Here is a 16,079-nt window from a genome sequence, read left to right on the forward strand (position 1 = left end):
GAAGCAAACAACATTTTTTCATGAAATCACATAGCTTTGTACCTCAAAACTTTATCAGGTCTAATTAATTTCATTCTCCGTACATTTTAATTATTATTACATTTTCTTTTGCTACAATGTATTCGATAACATGATGAGCTATGTTTTGATAACCTAGATGGCCAAACCTCAAAATGAAACATGTAACCCATATTCGGATCTTCTACTTTGTTGGTGTGGAATAGAATTCTCATAGAATAAAAATTATAAGACAGGCAAAGAAAAGTTTTGAGTGATATAAATTCATATATTATTGTGGTCACTGAAGGTTTAATTGCAATATGATTTTTAGGGGGGAAACTGATATTTCAGTCAAGTTCACCTGGGATGACCCTCTTTCTAGCAGAGAGAGGGTATCTTTGAAAACATCCAAAGTAGGACAGATAACTATTCGGCTCCAAGCTTGTTTTAATCATTGAAGATTTAGACTAATATGTGTTGCATAGATTTAACTAGTTGTGCTCATTTAATACAGAAGAACAAAGTTATTAAAGACATTCACATAAACTTGTGCAGAGCATGGAATGACTCAACTTTATCACAAGCATTTGTGATCATCAGCATCTATATCCATAACTGACCTCAGACCTCAGCAGATCGCAATCCTTAATACAGCACCAGCTTGGATACCTTGTGCAGGAAAAGGGACTGGATACAAATTAATGAATCAGTTTCCTGTCCTTAATCTTTAAAGAAATAATATTATTAATATATATATGTATATACCATGACATAAACATAATAGTTACAAAAAAAAAATTGTTTCAGACCATCTTATGTAAGATTTGATAAAATAGCCATTTGTATTTTACAGACACTCTCAATAAATATGTATATGCAAGGGGAAAAATAACAAATAAATATGTAGGAAAAGAAAAAAACAAATTCTGATTAATAAATCAGTGTTTCCCAGGACTATAACTTTTTATATGCACTTCCCACATTTATTCATATATATACTCATGTACAACAAGATTTGCTGTGCAAAGGATGCAGACATGTTCACTGTGCCAAGTTGTCTGGAGGAGGCTGCTGTGGACCCTGGAACAAAAAAAAATCCATTCATTATTTGAACTCATAAATGTATAAAATGTAGAGAATTAGCACATGTACATCTGCTGTTTATTACTTTATTCATTGAAGGCTCTTGAAAAATGATACTGATTTATGAGAATCTGTTCTAATGCATCATATGTCATGTGTTTGTAGCAGAAACAAAGTTGTGTGATTTGCATTCACATAAAGGTAGGGCAAAAGAGGAAAAACAAGATTTTAATCACAATTAACTTTTTTTTACACATTTTTTTTAAACAAAAGTCAAACCCAAACTATCACTGGATTTTTGCCAGTAGAGATACCAAAATCCTTCTAATGTTTTGATAGTTTCTTAATATTTTGACCCATCAGAACATCATTCACAACCATCAAAAACCAATTTCTTTTAATGTTCCTACTATCAAGCAATGATAACTTCTGGTACCTATAAGACACATTCATTAGTTACAGTATTTCCCTGTGTGTAATCCACAGATGCAACTTCTGCTACTTTGAGAAAACATATCATATAGTCCACAAAAGCTTGATGCAAATTTTATTCATTAATAATGAAAGCTTAAAGCCTGGAAGGAGTTGATCAATTTTTTTTGCAGAAAAAAAAATGTCAATTTTTTACTCCCATCTTTACCCACCTATAAATCTTAGAATTTTTTTTTTTTTAAAGTATTCATTTCTATTTCAACCCCTGAGGTAAAAAAAACTACATTTGACGTGCAAAAAGCACATAATCCGCACTAAGAATTTTTAATGTTATTTCAATGTATAATTTGTGAATTTATAGGAGGAAAATAGACATCTACTCTTAATTTTTCAAATTAAACTTCAAGGCCAATGTGTGTGATCATAGATATCATTAACAAGACTTTCTTTAACCTTCTTTTGCACTTGCAGTACAAAATAGATAACAACTGTAATGACTTAAGAAAACTAAATCTGAAATCTCATTTAAGAACAAACGTAAATAAATGAACTGTACCTGGTTGTTGGAAGGCTTATCATCACCACTGTTTCGCCCAAAAAGTGAAGCAGGTCGCAGGAAGTAGAGCAGCATGGCCACTACAATCCAAATCACCATGAACATGAAGAAAGTATCTTCACCACCAGTATTGGATGGGTTCACTGGTCCAGGTACTGTCATTAAAAAAAGTTATGGCATTGAATGACCTGAATTTTTTTTTTTTGTCGGTGGTGACATAATATAGTTTCAGTTACAGCAACACATTTCTTACCAAGTATGAAGTACAAATGGCTGGATGCCAAGCAAAGATAATTGGAAAGAAGTCACATTCCTCTGTGGGGAATTGAACCACCAACCTCGCAACTTTCCGGGTGCATGTTCTACCGATTAAACTACAGAGGACAAACATCCAGTGTGTGTGTCATTAGTACTTCATAAAATTAGTGGAGAAGTTCATCGTTTCTCTACATTTCTTACTAGTTTTAGATTTTATTAGGAAAGTTTCTCCAAACACAGCACAAGCTGCTGTGTTTTTTCCTGAAACAATACAGCAACTTCAACTTGTTAAAATTGACAGTTACATAAAACCAAAATGTTAGAACATTTTTTATCACACATGGATGAAATGATAAATGTTCAAATCCTACTAACACCTTCAATGAGATAACATGGTGGTTCTTCCTAACATGTCTACAAGTATCAAATTTATGATTAAATGAATTAAATGAATTTCTATACTTGCCAGTATACAAATAAATTTAAGAATTCAAATGCTGCTCAGCTAACTTCCACAAAAAAAGGTGAAAATCATAGCAGAATTCCGCAAAAAAAAATTTTCTTTTATAACTGTAACATGACCATCTTTTGTAAACGAGGAACAATTACTCTTGATTGGGAGTTAAGGAAACCAAAAATCTAGCAACAATGTAACTAAAATAAGATGAATTCATAACTGCACTACAGGGGTAAGGCCAAAATGGTGATTAAAAAAGCAAAGCTCAAAATTTTTCAATAATTTTTTGAAGATAAATTTGATGGGAAATAATGAATAAAATCATTTATAAATTCCTAATATTTTTTTAGTAATTTTTTTTCTGATTATCGTAAGAATGTTGGGGGGGGGGGGATATTAAGGTAGCTCCTTTTTTTTGCATCACATACACAACTTATCTTCATATCTTTATGGATATGTGTCATATTTAGGTGCATCTCAGATCATTTAATGTGGTTGTTTTCTATAAGAAGCTTGATTTGTTAAGACAGAAGGCAAAAGCCCATCTCAAATAGATCAAGGTAAAAAAATCCTTGCTTTTAAAAAGAGTGAATTAACTTGGAGTACACTAGGTGATACAAGGCAAAATATCACCTTTTCAGAATTTAACACATAAAAAGATTTGTGGCAATACAGTGAAACCTTGCTACAACAATGCTCAATATAACAGAAGATCCCTCAACAATGATATTTTTTCAAGTCTTGTTTGGAAATGTCTATATTCTAATGCAAAACTGCTGCCTCTACAGCTATATTTTTCTTGGTCCACAGAGCATCATTGTAACGAGGTTTTACTGCACTACATTGCCACACGTGTGGTCTCACCCCCAGAGCAACTTTAAACAGTGTGGCCAAAAAGGTATGTGTGCAGCAGCAGTTTGCAAGAGTGACGGCTTGTGTATGGTTGAAAATAAAGTCTGTTTCGATGTTATTTATTTATTTACAATAACCCCAGAAGGCATGAAATGCACTTATACTGGAAGAAAAAAAAAAAAAATAGTCAGTACGGGAAGCACTTCGCATACGGAGTCAGGTCGAAATCCCCAATAGTGGAAGCAAATCTTGTGTAGGAGGCACATACAAGTTCTGATGGAAGACTGTTCCATATTCTTGCCACACTGCATCTATATCCATGGAAAAAGCAATCTCTTCTAGCCGTTGGTATTCTTATTTGGAAGCGATGCCTACGTAGGTTAACTCGCCTGTCTATGATCTCAAAGAAAGGCTCTCTCGATGGTAGATAAACAATTTGGTGGACTAGTTTGTAGCACATCTTCAGATCTGCAGTGATTCTACGCCATTCCAGTGAGTGTAAACCCAGAAATTGAAGTCTCTGGCAATAAGATAGACCGCTCATGCCAGGTATTCGTTTAGTAAACGACCTCTGTGGCTTTTCGAGGAGCTGTATGTCCTTGATTTTGTAAGGGCTTCATACTTGCAAACAGAACTCCAGAATCGGGCGAACGTACACACAGAAAGCATGTGGCAATGTATGCGCATCACACTTACGGTATGTCGTACGTAACATATATGAAATTCTATTAGCTTTGCAGACTATGCCATGACAATGATCAGTGAAATCCAGAATGTGGCTCATTGCAATACCTAAATCCATGCATGTATCCAATTGCTGTAACGTTTCATTACCTAGTTGGTAATATTCAGGATCGGTGCGTCTACCTAAATGCATTGATCCACTTTTTGATGATGAAATAGGTAGTTTATACCGACAACTCCACTGGAAAAGTTGTTGGCATGCAATTCTTAGGCCCCTAGTGTTTTCCACTGAAGAGAATAACTTCACGTCATCAGCGAATTGCAATAGAGAGATGGGTGACACAGCCTGAGTAATATAATAATAATTTTCCTTCAGCTTTTATATAACTCATCCCAACAACTACATAAAATGGCTAATGTTTATCCCCTAGCATTAAGTATTTTTTAAAAGCACTTATTATTGTGTGTGTGTGTTTGTAAGGGGCGGTCAGGGAAACCTTCAATTTTGAATACATTGCATGCACAGACTTCTAAATATTACATTACGGACATTTATACTGGTACAAGAGAGTTGCAAATCATTCACAGTATTTTCTGATAACGTTTTTTGTTCACATATCTCAGTTTATCTCAATTCTCTTCCACCAATCTGTTAAAGAAGACAGTCCATCTGTACCTTCACACACTCCACATAACATTCTGAGTTTTTCAAGAAACTGGGAATCACCATTCTAAATGTTGGTTAACAAAGTAGGGCAATTTGATTAAATAAGGGTAGCAATTTCAGAATCAGTTTTTCCCTTAAAGACTTGGAACTTTGCAACTTTAATTTTCAAAATCAATTCAAATTTATACTTTTTAAGCAGTTTCTTTTGATTACTTTCTTTTTCTTTTTCAGTGTTTTCCTTTGGCAGGGTTTTGACCAAGGGTTTTCGAGACAGAGCTAAGGTGAGGGAAGGACAACCCCCCCCCCCCCCCGGTTGCAAAATTTAAGGATGAAAAGCAAAAAAAAAAAAAAGATTCACTCACAAAAAAAATTGTGGGACCATGAAGTTTCACGGACAGACGGGGGGAGGGGGGGAGACCCCTTCTGAGAAAAGTTCTAATTATGGCCTTGATGTGGTGGGGGATTGCATGAGCATTTCAGAGATGCTTTGGTGGGGCATGGTCTAAAAAAAGATTGGGAATCACTGGTTTAGACCTAATAAATATTTTCCCAATTTCACAAGAAGTTAATTCACACTTTTCAAAGCAAAGACTTTTGCTTTATCTTGCTCTATTTAAGATAGCATTTTGCCTTGTCTAAAATCTTTACAAATTGAACTTGGTGGAAAAGAACTGCATCAAATACTTTGAAAAGCTCAGAAATATGACGCCTAGTCTGTAAACGAGGTGGCCTCAAAAAAGGAAAAGTGAACTTAACATTTTTTTTTTTCCACACTACATTGTAATGATAATCAAGAGAAAAATTATTTAAAGAAAAGTATTGAGAGTTTCAAATTATTTTTTCACACATATCTTTTCTCATCTCTGAAAAATTCTGAGCTTTAATTTTTTTTTTTTTTTTTTTTGAAATCACATTTCACCTGGTATTATCATTTTTTCCACAACTGTATACTTCAGAGATATTATAAGTTCTGTATATTGCAAGAGAGAGAGAGAGAGAGAAAAAAAATTTGTTTGTAAGCTCTAATGGGTTAGGCATAACTTGAAAATATCACCAACTCTGTTTAAGAAATGTATAATAAGTATAGACTTACAGTCTTGAAAGCATTCGTCAGAGGTGCAATATCCTTGGGAACTGCGCAGCTATAAACATAAATAATTTGTATAAACATCATGAAGAAAATTGAAAAAATTCTTACACGAAAAAGATTGTCATTATGGTTTTAAAGCAATGCATACAAGAACAAAATATTTTGATTCCGTTTTAAACAGGTTTCCCATCTTATACAGTGTCTTAGACCGGTTTCACTGTACTAGTACCTTAACTTTCATTACCAAAAAAAAAATTCTCCAAGCAGACGCTACTCAAATACTTCGAATCAAATTTTCACTGTGTGTGTATCATTACAAATCGCCTTCAAAATAAAGCATTCTTTGGAACTGAATACACAGGTCCTAGCATTGCTGACACTGATTCGAAGACTTTTTTATATTTGTCATTCGAAGACTTTTTGATTTGATGCTGGGATCCCCATAGCCACTGTCCAAGATTTTTATAGAGGTCCTGAATGTATGTTCTTTGAGCTATCATTTCACTCTGGTACATATTGAAAAGTTACAAATTTTCAAATGAAATACATAGGAAACAGTATTGCCACTGTTCCCTACAAAGCTGCATCGGGAAGGGGGGGGGGGCTTTGGGTCTGCCCCCCCCCCTTAGCCCGAAATGCGAAAAAAATGACAAAAAAGGGAAAAAGGTGGTCAAATCTATTGTTCTATCACTTTAGTCCCGCCGAACAAAATTTCTGGCTATGGGCCTGGTTCCCTATCCTTTCATGAAACTGCAGTCCATTTAGTACTGTCTGTATTGGAATATTTTTGTTGTGAGGCCTTGTATTTACAACTCACTGCCAAATATGGTCCAACTATCCCTCTTGTATAACAAACTCTAAATTGCACTCTCAAACTCAAATATAACACCCCTTGTCTGATTTGGTACGAGATATTTTCAATGAATGTATCATTCATATAAGAATTGCAACAGTGATTAGAGATGTACCGCCAAAATCATAATGCAGTGGATGCTAGTTATAACAACCTAGTGACCCCTAACATTCGGTCGAAAATAAACATATCAGGCGGTCATTATACGTCAAAACGATAACATGATATCCATCATATAAAAACATTTGACAAACTGGGACTTATCATATCAGTTATTACAATAGAATGGTCACTATAATGCATGGTCATTATCACGAGTGTCAACTGTAGTACAAAAATTCTTCTAAACAAATGGTGATGTATATGAAAATACTTTCTATCAGATTCTGCAGACAGTGATCATCATCTTTATCATTATATAACCTTTATGAAAATGTTATGAAGTTAATTACAATTTCGATTAAAAAATAATCATTCATTCATTCCAAAATAAAATTAATTGCATTTAAATAGATAGAAAAGGACATTTTGTCTGAATAAAAATTGAAAAAAAAATTTTAATGAAAAAATTTATAATTTCAAAATTAAATTTTCTCATGCCTGCACTTAACGGTTCAACATTTAATGTTATCAGCCACTCACCAATGAAATCAAGCGCCTCATAGCATCCTGATGAGACCACATGCATTCGCAGGGATCAAAACCACCCCCGCCATTTCCTCCACCACCATCAGCCATGATTAGCTATAATCAATGCAACCTGTGGCAAAAAAAAGTATATGATGTATGAGTAAGAATTAATAATTGATAAACTAAAATAAATAAACTGATGGGGTTAAAAAAGTTTTCAAACTAATTCTGACAAAAGTTTTAGAGCAGAGCTTGACAAATCTAAAAAGATTTGGAATCAGAGAGATTTTTTTTAGAAGCCAAGAGCATATTTCTTTTCTTTAAAAAAAAATCTGAAATTTTTAAGGACTTGGCGTAATCTTTCTAAGTCTATGACATAAATTCTGAAACTTTATTATCAACCTCAGACTCCATTTCAATAATCATATGTGGAAAACTAGGAGTTGATACCAATTATTTAGTTGTGGTGGAGATCTCGTGCCCCTGGGATTTCTCAAGTCTAGAATTGTCTGTTTAGGAATGCTTTGAAAAACTTTGCAGAAGCTGAATGAAGGGCTAAATCAGGAGCCTTAACACTAGAAAGGCACATCGATCATTTTGATTGTTTTCGATCTCCTCTCTAGATTTTAATTGTTTAGAATCTTGAAATGTTACAGATTTTATCAAAAATGCTTAAATATTACGCTGTCCAACTACCATAAATGAGGAAAAAATTACAGGGGTATTTTTAGTTATACCTAGAAGGACCATCACTGTTGAGCTTGACCGGTAATGTTATAGGCACTTTCATATATCCATGCGTATCAAATTTCTACTAATATGGATATGCTCACTTCGGCTTATTGAAAGCATCCTTAATGATAGACTAATTATAAAACAAAAATACCAATATATGGCCAAAAATGTAGTGATGCAAATGATTGAATTTTATCTGAAAGCTAGTAGAGAAATTTGAGAATAAAATGATTGTTTTTCTTCATGAGTACTTGCTGAAATACTGAAGCAGAATAATACTGTTTTGGTAGGTATAGTAATAGAAGATCAAAAAGAAATTTCACAGGAAATTCATCAGGGACCCCCTTTAAATATTTTTGTTTGAAGTGTTTACACTTGAAGACTTTACATCTTGTGTTTTCTGGGTAAGAAAAAGGAAAATATTCTTCTATCATGTTCAATGTATTGAAATATATCAAAATGAGAAAAAATTTCTGAAGCAGACGAGTTTTACAATGGAACAAACTATCGTGTTGATCAGATGGCTCAAAAGCATTCTGTACGAATACCATTCATCTGCCAGTGTGCGTTTTCCATAACATTTGATGTAGCCTAAAGAAGTGCTTGGTTGATTTGTAAAGAAAAAAATAATAATAAAACTGGGAAAGTTGGCTTTCTCCTTGTTGAAATCAGTTAACAAGGTTAGAGTACCTTATTTGTTCAGGAATCAGAATTTTGCCAACAAATGCAACTGTACCAGGAAGAAGACAGAAATGTCAGGCCCCGCTATGCAATAATAAAACAAGCTATAAATTTCTAACGTGTAAAAAAATCATGGCAGAAAACGTGTTTATAATGCAACAAAGTTATTGAAAAGTGTAAAAATTGTGATGTGCGAATACAATTGCAGTTATAATATTTAGAATGTAACTCACTTTGTATGATTTGATCGATTTCTTAATTATTTTTGTACAGCCAAATGGCTGAAATGCAAACAGCCCTTATACTTCCAAAAGAAATCAAAAATGTTATTTTTCAATATTTTCTCATTTTGATTGGTGAGATGATGTCAATTAGAAACCCGTAAATCACCACATACAGGAAAACATGGTTAATTTTAAATTATATACCAATAAGCCTAAATTGGATAATATTTCATAAATGGGAGTTAATGACTGTTGACAGCATTTCCAAAATTTCACACTCAGGTTAAACGCTATATCAACAGAGACTAAAATTTCGTAGTCGTTGAATCTTTTGGTTAAAATCAATAATCTTATCTTTTTTCTTATGGTTCAACTTACATTTCATTTGAAAATGAAGTCCTAATAGAAATGCAGAGTTAATATTAACAACTTTCATTTTCGTAACAAGTAATTTGAAGCTGATTTTCCATAAGCATTCAATTCCATTATGAGACGTTTTCAGAACACATATTTAACAGAGTTTCCAACTGCTAACATATTGTCGTACTTTCCACAGATGCTGTTTTTCTTTAAACTGTACATTGTCTTTCTTTTTTTCCAAAAAAAAAAACAAACACGAGGGCTAATTTGACCCCAGGACTTACAATTTATTGCCAATTCTGAATGGCAGCCTTTTTTATACTCATCAATAGGTTGGTGCGCTAACCCCTCAGAGTGGGGGACTCCCTGCGGTAACAATCTTTTTTTGTGATCATGTCGTTGTATCTGTTCTACCCCCGTGTCAGTAATGTTTCTGATAAGGATGAACCAGGTATTGAACTCACGACACCTCTAAACATCCTTTATATTTTAGACATTCATTTGAAATTTAAAAAAAAATTTATTTACAATTATTAAAAATACATTTTTTAGTGTTTCTTTTATTGGACTACGATTACGTTATATTGGAGGGAGAGGGGAAGACTGAGCTTTACTGAAAGGCTTCATAGCAATGTTGATGTGTCTGCATTTAATCACATTCTACTATTTTCTCCAGTTCCCCGGTGACTTTTATTTAAGTAATACTTTTCCTTAGCTACTGGCAGTGGTTTGAATAGTTTTTTTTATCTCCGCAGGGAATTCCAGAAATTTCTTACACAGCTGGGAGGTTTTTGTCATTTTCCTGTAAAGACTGTTTTCTATGAAGTTGTAAATTTATTTATTTTTACATTCGGCCACTTTTTCCTTGCACTATGAATTTTATTTCAAGCATCATTAAAAAGTATCCCAGATTCAAGTTTTCAAATACAGACATCCCTTGCTTTGCAAGATTGATTGGTTCTACAAAACAATTGCATGAAGCGAGTTGAATTTAACATGGGTAAGACAGCAATTCGAGTGGGTGGGAGATTTTTTCAGTGCAACAAAAATGAATTAAATTCAATGAATTCTTCAAGCTCATAAATAAATAGAGTAATAAAAAAAATTGATAAATCTTCTTTGGATGAATGAGCTCAACACTATTTTATAGCTGATATAACATACTCATGCAGTAGGTCCTTGATAAATCGCAATTTATTATTCTCATGGTTTGCATAATATTAAGTTCAATAGGGAGAAACCTCTTTAAGTCGACACAAGATAACTAAATTGGCTTAAGTTGACTATGATTTGCATTTACTATCACATTTAATTTTTCAAAATTGCCCATTTTGGGCCAGCTAACAAATTTTCACAACATTTCTCTCATATATTTCAACAACTTTGCTTCCTTTTTTTTTTGGTCATTTTTTCGTCGAAAATATTTCCTCATGGATTGAAGGGTAATTCCCTTTTTTTGGAGACTGGAAACTCAACCCGTGGACTACCGAAGCCACAGATAAGAGCGGATGACGTCAGAAATTTTTGAGCTGGAGATGGTTCAATAAGGTAAAAATAAAATTTAAATTTCAGAAGTTAAAAATTGAACGTTTTCCTCAGCCTTGGCAACTGCACTGCTCATTCACAAATAACAGATACAGGTCACACAACTTATTAGAATAATGGATAATGTTATCATTCAGGTATTGTTATCACTTTTGCAATCAACAGAACAGACCAATATCATATTGTGAGAAAAAATTTGTTCATGGTTATCAGGACTAGGATAATGTCACAACCTTTCTTTTGTCGAAAGTTTTTTTTTTTTGCGTATTCTGAAGCTATGATTAAAATCAAACTTATTTTTTTCTCTCTAAGTTTTCATTATCAGACTGCAAGACTATGCAGAAGGCTAGAAAGTGCTCTCTTCCTCCTTGTCAACAAACATTTCCATACTTAATGACTTAATGTCGTAATTGATCCATAGTATTTGCTGTGAACCATGTGCATGTGGCAGGCACAGATCTATGTGGCAGGAGCTGCTTTTGCAATTGCTATTTTGGCTTGCTATAGAGAAGGCAAATGTATGACTAAAAAAAGCCTTCCCCATTCAGTTCTTGATCAGTTTCTTCCAGTTGACTAGATTCAAATTTTTTTATCCACGAGACTTTCCTCAGGGAAAAAAAGTTGTATATGAATAAAATATTGTAATTTGAGACATACATTATACAGTCCCATTTTAACGCTTTACAATGGCAGAATAACAAATGAATGGTTTTAGCTGAAAGGGGAAAAATTAGTGAACAGTTCGCAACAAATTATTGTGGGGGGAAAAAATAGAGTTGTCTGTTTTACCAATACCCATTTACCAAACGTCCAGTTCTATCAAATGAGATGTATAGTCACCATACTTGCAAACGGTTCTTTGATATAGTTATTCTGTTATTGTTATCAGAAACTCCGGAGTTCTGATGTGATCACATTAAACAGTGTGGACTATACTTGGATAAATTTGTTTTTTTTCCACCATAATTCAAGATAATTTGGAAACTTTTCGTAGAAAATTACAGATAATTTGTTTTTGTTAATTTGTAGATGATGGAGGGGAATTTTTCAATATAAGAACATGTACATGACATAAATGTTTATGAAATTTTGTGAGATCAAATGAAACCTCACTAATTTGACAGCCATTCACATCTATATGTTCATCTATACTGGTGATTACCAACATTTTTGGGGAGGGGGCCAATATGAGAATGAGGGTTTTTCCCATTAAGACTTGGAACTTTGCAGAACCCCCCCCCCCCCCATCTTTTATATCAGTTCAAAAAATTTATACTTTTTAAATATATGTAACTTTTTTAAAATTATATACAATTTCTTTTGATGACTTCTTGACATTCTGTATTCTACGGACAATTTGTGCCAACGAGATGAAGCCCACGGACCCCACTGTGTCAATAAAATGAAGAAATATGCAAACTATGGACCCCTTTACAAAATAATATTCTGCATGTAGCAATGTAAAAACAATGAGTTAATTGAGTTTAACTGAGTAAAAAACTTTTTCGCTCCCTCAATGTGAATAGATAGGATTATTTTTTTGAATAACAAGAATTACAGGGGGGAAGAGGGAACTTGGGATGGGGACCCCTATATTGAGAAATTTAAGGATGTAAAGCAAAAATGTCTTCACATAAAAAAAACTTTTTTTGTTGGTGGGGGGGGGGGGGATTATCCCTTCTGACAAACGTTTTGGTTACGGCCCTGACAGGGGGACATCAGGATTTCGAGAGGCTTTGACAGAATATGGCCTAAAAAAATGATGGGAACCACTGATATGTTTTAGTTGTTGAGGTACTGAAATTCCACTGTATTTTGGAGTGTCTTCAATCAGATGATGAATGGACTGTTCTTGTCAGTGTGGGGCTACTCTCCTGAAATTCTTGGCATGACAGGCTCATACATTTTTTTAATGAAACAGTCAAGATTTGTCTTAGAGGGCAGCATCCTTTGCTATATCTATGATTTATAAATACCTTGTATAAATGTTAAAATTCTATTCTCATTGGAATGATTTTCTTCAATTACATAAGCTCACGCCCATAGAAAGCGATGGGGGAATGTTGGAAAAATGGCTGACTTTTATGGAATAACAACACCCCCCCCCCCGCCTTCTCCAAACTAAATATCTGACTATGGCCTGCAAAAGACAATGAATGAATGAACGCCAGGGGCTCTGCCACCGGACTTATCCCGTTGCCGAAATCTCTTCCAGCCCAGCTTCGTGGCAGAGTCTGGAACAAAGTGAGTGCACCTAACAGTCCGAGTGTGTAGCTAGTGTTGTGCTTGATATTTCAGTGCTGCCATCTATACTTCAAATTGTGAGTGAAATGTAATGATTGAATATTTGTTACGTTGTAGGCCTGTTGCTCTCTGTGGCGAGACTTTTCAACGGGGAGATCGGCTCGCATTCACGCCTTCAAGTTTGAAACCACAGAAAACCAACTTCAGCTGACCACCATTGAGGCACCGGTGGGGTTCGAACCCGGATCCTCGCGATGCGAGTCCGTCACTATGACCACTCGATCACCACAGCGGCGCCTGCAAAAGACTGTGAAAGACGATCCCTCATGGCGAGTTAATGTGAGCCAGAATTTCAAATTGAAGTCCCCTACCCCCTCCCCCCGATCTTTCACAGCACTCTGAAAATACAATTAAAAGTATACAACAAATATAAAATGAAAACATTTTCTATTTATACTTAGTCTTTGAAAAGAACTGTGGGTGAATTCTCAATATATAATATACCACTGTTTAGAGACTATTTTCTTTAATTGGCAGACCCGATTCAGTGCTATTTGCTAGGATTACAGGCATGACAATAGTAACACCCCAAACCATGTTTCAGCAGCAGGGAAAATGATATTCGAGACATATCACTGTTTTCTGAAAAATAGGCAACAAAAAGGTAAATACCTGTATTTGGGAATTAACCGTGCTGTGGCTATAATAAGGGAGAAACTTCTGAAACAAATTATCTCATTTCACCCACTTTTTATGACAGATTTCTCTCGCTTAGGTATAGGATTTCAATTAAGGAAACTTTAACATAGAGTGAATTAGACTCACGAACCAAAGTAACGCTATACATGGACTTGCATCAAATGATGTACAAGACAAACCTCTACTAACCTTATTCCATATTTAACGCTCTTAGCTGAGCACCATTTGCAGAGTCACCTGCGTTGGGGTGTAAGATATGTTGCTATACTGGACCCTGCGCTTACAGAAGTAAAAAATTAAGAAAATTATACTTGGACATTATACAAGATATAGAGAGGCTTCCCACACAGGTGAGAATCCAAGACACCGAGTCTGATAGGATGACTTACTGCATAGGTTTGTAAGAGTGTCCCGTATTTCATGGGGCAGACAAATTTCCCCATATTATCATACTCTTTGGATGGGCAATAGTGCCCTTCCTCTGGATCCTGAGTGAAGACATCTTCAGCAGCGAATGGGAGCGAGTTAGACATCTTCAGTTGTAAATGAAGTAGAGGCAGATATTTTCATCTGCTGATTAGGCAATGGCAGACATTGTAAGTTGTGAATGGAAGGGATGCAGAAATTTTATGCTGCAAATGGAAGGGATGCAGAAATCTTATGCTGCAAATGGAAGGGATGCAGAAATCTTATGCTGCAAATGAAGCAAGCAGACATCTTATGCTGCAAATGAAGCAAGCAGACATCCTATGCTGCAAATGAAGCAAGCAGACATCTTATGCTGCAAATGAAACAAGCAGACATCTTATGCTGCAAATAAAACAGAGGCAGACATATTATGCTGCAAATGAAACAGAGGCAGACATATTATGCTGCAAATGAAGCAGAGGCAGACATTTTCAGCCGCGAATGAAGCCAAAGCCGACATCTTCTGTTGTCCATAGAGATAGAGCTGACATCTTCAGTTGTCAATGGAGCCACAGATGACATCTTCAGTTGTCAATAGAGCCAAAGCTGATATCTTCAGCTGTCAATGAAGATAAAACTGATATCTTCAGTTGTCAATGAAGATAAAACTGATATCTTCAGTTGTCAATGAAGATGTAGCTGACATCTTCAGTTGTGAATGAAGCGGAGGCAAACATCTTCAGCTTTAAATGGAGTGGAGTCAGCAAACCCGGGCGATGTGTCGGAAGAGGTGACTTGCTGTATTGGTTCGTCCTGTGTTTCACGATTGTGACACATATCTTTGGCTTTTAGGAAAATTGATCACCTCTTTTCCGGATCCGCGCCTGCCCCCCCCCCCCCCACAATTATTTTCGAACCAATTTCCTCGTGCAATAATATAGAGGCCCTGATAAGGTATTTTAACAAAACTCGATTTCTGTGATTACAAAATAAATACCATTTCAAAGATCATATGGGCAAGAAAAAGCTAAACTGAATTCGAACACATGGAAAAACAATGCAAGTACATAAACAAACAGTCCATTTAAAAGCATCAATCAAACGTATGAGAGGATTGCGAAATATATTTACGGTTCAACTCACTTTTCTATCCAAAACTTGAATCAATGCTATTGAATAGCTCGGACCCCGGATAAGATTTCGTTAAATGCTCCCGAAATTTTCGTGCACCGCGTTAAACAACTGCCCCGCTCATGAATGACACGTAAGAATATCAGCAGAAGTACATTTAACAGTATAGATGGCAGCTGGTCGACTTTGACATTAGTGAATCAAAACAAACTTCCTACACATGTACATTTGCGTGACGTGAACGATACGGTTTGGCGGGATCCGTATGTATAATTTCCCCATACCCGAATCCTGCCTGTTGATTGATCTAATTTGATCATATGATCCCTTTTAACCAATAGCGATCGAGGACGTGTTTACTGTTAGTTCAAGGCTTTTGATCAAGCTCGGATGCTTATCGTTTTCTATATTTTATTTATTTTAAAGTGTTTTCGAAAAAAAATTTAAATACGTATTTGATTTAATGTTAAATTAATTTGAAAAATTCATA

The 16,079-nt window shown here is 35.0% G+C and overlaps 1 protein-coding gene across 1 annotated transcript; it reads right to left on the minus strand.

Moving 5' to 3' along the window:
- Positions 1 to 236: 236 nt before the first annotated feature.
- Positions 237 to 15,771, minus strand: LOC149079651 (small integral membrane protein 14). Its single transcript, XM_089240259.1, has 5 exons — positions 15,602 to 15,771; positions 7,575 to 7,692; positions 6,083 to 6,131; positions 2,072 to 2,226; positions 237 to 1,080 (listed from the first exon to the last, which is right to left on the minus strand). The coding sequence occupies exons 2-5, from the start codon at positions 7,668 to 7,670 to the stop codon at positions 1,042 to 1,044; spliced, it is 339 nt and encodes a 112-aa protein (XP_089096385.1). The 5' UTR covers positions 7,671 to 7,692; positions 15,602 to 15,771; the 3' UTR covers positions 237 to 1,041.
- Positions 15,772 to 16,079: the final 308 nt, after the last annotated feature.

Source organism: Pholcus phalangioides, unplaced genomic scaffold (assembly GCF_987345545.1).
Source record: "Pholcus phalangioides strain wild (caught in Gottingen) unplaced genomic scaffold, Ppha-v1.0 ptg000012l_1, whole genome shotgun sequence".
Lineage (NCBI taxonomy): Eukaryota > Metazoa > Arthropoda > Arachnida > Araneae > Pholcidae > Pholcus > Pholcus phalangioides.